Source organism: Hylaeus anthracinus, unplaced genomic scaffold, assembly GCF_026225885.1.
Source record: "Hylaeus anthracinus isolate JK02 unplaced genomic scaffold, UHH_iyHylAnth1.0_haploid 12001, whole genome shotgun sequence".
NCBI lineage: Eukaryota > Metazoa > Arthropoda > Insecta > Hymenoptera > Colletidae > Hylaeus > Hylaeus anthracinus.
This window is the reverse complement of record NW_026534348.1, coordinates 7,662,043-7,668,042: the sequence shown is the minus strand read 5'-3', so window position 1 is coordinate 7,668,042 and position 6,000 is coordinate 7,662,043. Positions and strand designations below refer to the sequence as shown.

The following is a 6,000-nucleotide window of genomic DNA, read 5'->3' as shown; positions in this document are numbered from 1 at the left end:
ATATATCATTCTTTATATATATCTTTTCTTCCGTTATTTTACGTCATTTGAACGTCATGCATCATCCAAATCCTGCGTTACTGAATCCTCAAAATATATCATTCTTTATATATATCTTTTCTTCCGTTATTTTACGTCATTTGAACGTCATGCACCATCCAAATCCTGCGTTACTGAATCCTCAAAATATATCATTCTTTATATATATCTTTTCTTCCGTTATTTTACGTCATTTGAACGTCATGCATCATCCAAATCCTGCGTAACTGAATCCTCAAAATTGTTGGAAATTAAATAGATTTCAATTGAATTAGATTTGTCGAACTTGAAGTACGTTGAAACGCGAGAGGAATACTTTTTTTTACGACAAAAATAGTTCAAAACCATGGAGAATAAAGTGAATGTAAAAAGGAAGAAAACGATCTAGAAGGATCTATGTCGTAAATCCAGTCGTGCACCAGAGACTAACAGTATTTAGAGATAACAACTAGTTTATTATCGATAGCATAGTTACTAATGGTACCAGTCGGATTAAAATTCGTTCTCTTAGTTTCTCTCCTATGCTACCCTTGTTTCGTTCGCTTTGATTTTGCTGTTATTCGCGTGCTTCTGCTTCTTTTGTAGACCGACCCTTTTCACCTGCCTTGCCTCGCTGAACTCACGTTTATCGATTCTCGTACGAAGCCACGACTACGACATCAGCTGCTCAGAAACTAGAATTGTTTGCCCGAGTTCCCCTTCGGTCCTCTGTTATCTGTGGCATGGTTCGATGGTCCAGATCTCGCGGTTCCTTCCATCTTGTGGAACCACAAATTTGAATACAGCTCCCAATGTAATATTCATAGACAAGCTTCTTGTACGTATGCAAATTAATCCGTGATAATTTTGCAATGTCAAGCAACCTATTGTTCGTTTCACGTATCGATTCTTTGTTGTTTGAATCATCTTCGGAACTCGTGAATACTACGATTTAATTTACCAAATTAATATAAATATAATTCAATATGTAACGATCTCTTTCAAACAAAGGAACCAAAATTAAAGCTAACTGAACATAAAATAAATTTGTAACGTTTGATAATTATGACGACATTGCATAATGTTATATATCAGTTTAGAAATACTTTTTTTATATATTGATCTAGAAAATTCAGTTGAAAATTATTCCGAAACAAAGAGTTGAACTACATATAAATATAATAGATTTGTTTAAAACTCAAAGTAATGGAAGCAGATGAAGAATGAAGATTTCTACCCGAATATCTCGCTGAGACACGAATAAATAAGAAAACAACAATGATTTCCACTCTAACTTTATTATTATTAACGAGAAACTATGACCGAAATTAGGTCATTCTTTATATAAAATTGATCGAATAAAGTTACGCAATTAATAATGTAATTAGCATTAATGATATCCGTGAAAAATACTTTCTAGTTATTTAAGGTCAAATGATTTCCTCGTTCATTTTCAAGACGTTGTTTTTATGGATCAAGAACAGATTTAATTGGCCACTTCATACGCAACCGGTAGCTCATTTGAGTGACTATACGAAGGGGTTAATGTACCATAAAGTCTAATGACGGCAATTATTCTTTTCCGTTAGTCGTATTTCCATGAACACAGAACTTTGTAGACGATTATAAATCTATATTTTTAACACGAAACTCTAATTCGATTCAAGCGATTCGATATTGATACTATTGTTCTTTTATACTGCATACATCTGAGTAATGAAATTTTGAAAAAGACTAATATTAATCGTAGCTTGCTGTAAAACAAATTTTATTGTAGCCTCTAACGATTTGAGTCTTCTACGATAAACAAAATCAAACAATCTTGAATAAAAGAGGCTCGTATTCGATAGAGTTGCAAATGTAATACATTGCAAGGACTTGACCCATTCACTGGCAACTACGAGATGTCTCCCACTTCAAATTGATTGCAATTACTCAAAGTATCAGTTTATAGCATTTTGAGTCACGAATTAACGTCGTTATTCGTGTACGAATTTACAACCACTATGCGAAGCCAAAATAAATACCATTTAAAAATTTCATTTTTCAGCTTATCGTTGTACGTTTTATCGACAATCTGAAAATGAATTTCGATCAGGTGTATAGTAGCGCGATAAAAAATTCACAAATACGTAGAACCTATTCCGTGGCTGCCGAAGTAGGGCATCCCTTTAACCTATTTCGTAAAACTACTAAGCCCCGTGTTAAGGTTTGAAGCACGTGCAGCTATATTTAGAACAGAAAACTAATTAACGAAAATTAAACCAACTACCAAAAGTGTTCAAGTTGAGCAGCTCAAAAGCAGGCCGGTTTATCACGTTCTTGTCGTAAACCCAGACGGCTCCGATACTAACTTGACCGACGTTAACGTCAACTTCGCCCTAATTTCCTCGCTCAAGCGAGACAGGATTCGGTCTGTAAAGGGAGAAACTAGTTTTCGTATCGCTTCAGATCCGCTTCGAGTTGGCGATTTAAGTAAAAGCATCTCGACACGCGAGATCTAGTTCCCTGGGATCTGGGTAAATCGTGCATCGTACAGGTTGTCGATGTCGTGTTTACGGAATTAGTAGATTTTTTTTTTTTTATCGCTTCCCGTTGGATTGACTGACCATCTTCCAATATTTTGGAGAATGAAGGGCTCAACAAAAGGGATGTTGAAATTTTGTTCTTTAATCACGAATGGCATGGAATGTATATTTTATTTTAATTACAAATAAAGTTGTGGCATCGTTATACTCGCAATGAGAAATATCGATTGCGATGTTTGAGTTGCGGAAAACAAAAGACAGTGATCGCGATCGATTTACGAAGGAACACGCGGTTGAAGAATAAAGGTCGATTCGGACTATGAGACACGGACCGGCACCGACACGACGAAACATATTAAAACACGCGTTTTAATGGAACTATTCACGCTATTCCCGTTGACGGAACGTTCAGGTCGGTGTCCGTTAAGTGAGAATTGTTTCATTAAAACGCGTGTTTTAATGTTTCGTCGTGTCGGTGCCGGAACGTGTCGTATGGTCTGAGTCAACCTTAAACAGTCAATCGAACGCGAACGACATGAAATAAATAATATTCCACGCGGGGCACAGCTAGTGTATAATAAATCTCAGCAATCAGAGCTTTCGTTAAGTCAATTGTTTTTGAAAAAAAAAAAAAAAGAGAAAAGAAAATACGATAGTATAGCTAAGATTTTCACGCGTCCAAGGTGGCTCCTCCCCTTAATCTGATCGATGAACGCCGAATTGAATAAGTAAATCGCTGAAAGAGAAAGCTCGTATGGATGAGCTAGATAATCTTTTGCTCCAGGAAAAAAAATCACATTCCGTCGAAACGGATCTGCCCGCAGTGCCAATTTGAAACACAATACCTGGCGCATAGAGCGGCTGCAACCGCGTAAGAATATCCTGCAGACGCGACGAGCAAATATTAGTATTCCGTAATTTCCGGCACGGTGCGCGGAAATGCCAAGAACTCGATACGACGTTACATGGTAACGGAAATACATGGGGACATCGGTCGCGGTCATTGTCGTACGACGATCGTGGAATAATATGCACGATGCGTCGAATTACGTGAATCGCAGGTAACCAATGACATGGGTAGAAGTTGGAATGATTCGATACACTGCAGCAAAATAAATGCACCTTAAGTGGCGAGTGGTTTCGTTTTCGGCTATTAATATCGGCCATTAATCAACGATCAGCGGATAGTCGTTATTTTTAAAAATATTTAATGCTCGGACCAAAAGAAATTACCACGAAATAAAAAAAGGCGTTAAATATCGACTATAATATCCAAAATGGCACCATTTCTTAAATATTTAGTATTTCGCGAAATGACTCTACCTCGTTTTCCGCAGAACATTGTTTTATTTTACGCGTCGTTAATGCCAATGTTTCGATATATATTTTAAAACAATTGTCATTGAAAAAAATACAAATAAGTAGCTTTAGCGTTATTACTTAATGTTTTGGGAAAGTCTTGTTTCGATATTCCTGACCGTTTCAACGAAAGAAATTTTAACGAATCTCCTAGCGAACCTCTGCTTTATATTTCAGGATCAAGAACACCTGAAGCCGCAGATCGTCCACGCACTTTCCAATGCAGAGCTGTACTGTTTGGCGCTGGCAAATATTTATTCGGATCCAAATTATCACAATCAGAATCACTGCGGTATTTTGCAAGCTCTCGCCAGGAAGGGTGTTTATCTCGCGGAGCCAAACAATACTCAACTCACCGAAACGATCCTCATTCAAAATTCACCACTCAAGATGGTAAGAGAACGTTATAATTGCTTCTTCATACCGCGCACGAGACGAGACGAGAAATATCACACTGTGTGTCGGTCGGAACTTGCCTTCAAATCAGAAGCGATTTATAATATTAACAAAATTGTATGTAGCACTGTTTGTTAGCGGAGCAGTCACGGCGTCATATGTGTTGGCGATCGGCAATATAATAAAAGATTTTCTCAAGATTTCCACGAGAATTTCAAATAATCTCTCGATCTCATCCGAATCTCGATACGTTGAATCTCGATCTCGGTCTCGAATGTTATTTATTTGTCTCGTCTCATGCGCGTCACTAGCTATGATGAACGTCCTTCGATCCACCGTCGTATCTTTTAAATTAATAACATCAAAAAATGTTCGTTTGCGCCACGATAGAGATCCCGTTTCATTCCGCGATTTACATACAAACAGTTTCTCGTATCATCGATAGTTATTGAAAAATACCGCGACTGTCGCACTTTACCGTGGACACCCTGTATATAAGAACTGTATACAAAAGTTTGAAAGCGGTCATTTGACCGGCCGTGGTAGGTTTAGCGTTAGTTTGATGGTCTAAACAATTTGTAAGGTGGCATATCTTAGCCGTATCCGGTAATCGAATGTTATTTTGCAGTCTGCGCATATGGCTGTGATAGAGGGCCTGATGGTCCTGTATGCGAAAGAAGTGGTGACTGGGGACCGCGTCGTCTCAGCGATTCGACGATTCGATCCTCAGGCTGACGTGGATGTCCCAGGGGATCACGAAAGGGGTCTTCTTCTTTGGATAAGCCATGCGTCGCACGCGTTGATCGCAAAAATCCAAACGGAAGAGGGTGCCGGGGATAAAACGCGATTGCCGGAGCTGCCCGCTGCCAAGGACTTCCAATCACTCTGCGATGGCGTCGGTTTAGCCGCGGTCGTGGCATATTATTGCCCAGGGGAACTGAACTGGATGGACATCCGTGTGTCGAAGAGACCGTCGGTAGCGGACGCCCTGCACAATCTGTCGTTGGTTCACGCGTTTTGTAACAGATGTTTACCGTATTCCATTTTTCACATGCAACCCGAGGACGTGACGTACATGAGAGGGTAAGAGACACCGAGCAATTGGATCTCATGAATCTTCACATTTCTCGTGTTCAGTGATAATCATTTACTTTTACCTCGTCTCGTCAGTTGGGGGGGGCTAATACGGAGTATTTATAAAAACACGCCAAGAAGTTTACATTTAAATGTTCAGAATGATAGAATTCTTGTTTCAGTAATTATTCGAGTCAGACATGCATGACGCATGAAGAGAGAAATATAAAATCATAAGCGATTGCACAATCAACAATAAGTGAATCGACCAAGCGAATAAACAATAAGTGATTTCCTTGATTTGTATATAACAATTCGTTAAATTTGAATGAAATGTATTCACCGCGCCGTAGCCACTTTAGATCACGACGCTGTATCTAACAAACTTTTTCCTCTGACCAGGTCCATGAAGCAAAATTTAGTTGTTTTCCTGGCGGACATGTACAACGTATTGGAAATTCATCCTGCAAAGTGCGTACGTTACCCCGGCGAGGAGAGGGCGATGCAATTCCTAGATGGTACGAAAATGATTAAACGTCTCAACGACATTTTCTCGATTAATAGGAAATATTTGTTCGACACTATGAACGCAACCTTTCATCAGGAAGCGTTCATGAATGTTCGC

The 6,000-nt window shown here is 38.9% G+C and overlaps 1 protein-coding gene across 20 annotated transcripts in view; it reads left to right on the top strand.

Annotated features, from left to right (window-relative positions):
• The window catches only part of LOC128891166 (patronin), a 28,243-nt gene that overhangs the window by 3,043 nt on the left and 19,200 nt on the right, over window positions 1-6,000 (top strand). For all 20 annotated transcript variants that reach the window (XM_054150423.1, XM_054150442.1, XM_054150438.1 and 17 more), the window contains exons 2-4: window positions 4,083-4,298; window positions 4,930-5,384; window positions 5,778-5,893. In XM_054150423.1, coding sequence (XP_054006398.1) covers window positions 4,083-4,298; window positions 4,930-5,384; window positions 5,778-5,893 — 787 coding nt within the window. The remainder of the gene's footprint in view (window positions 1-4,082; window positions 4,299-4,929; window positions 5,385-5,777; window positions 5,894-6,000) is intronic.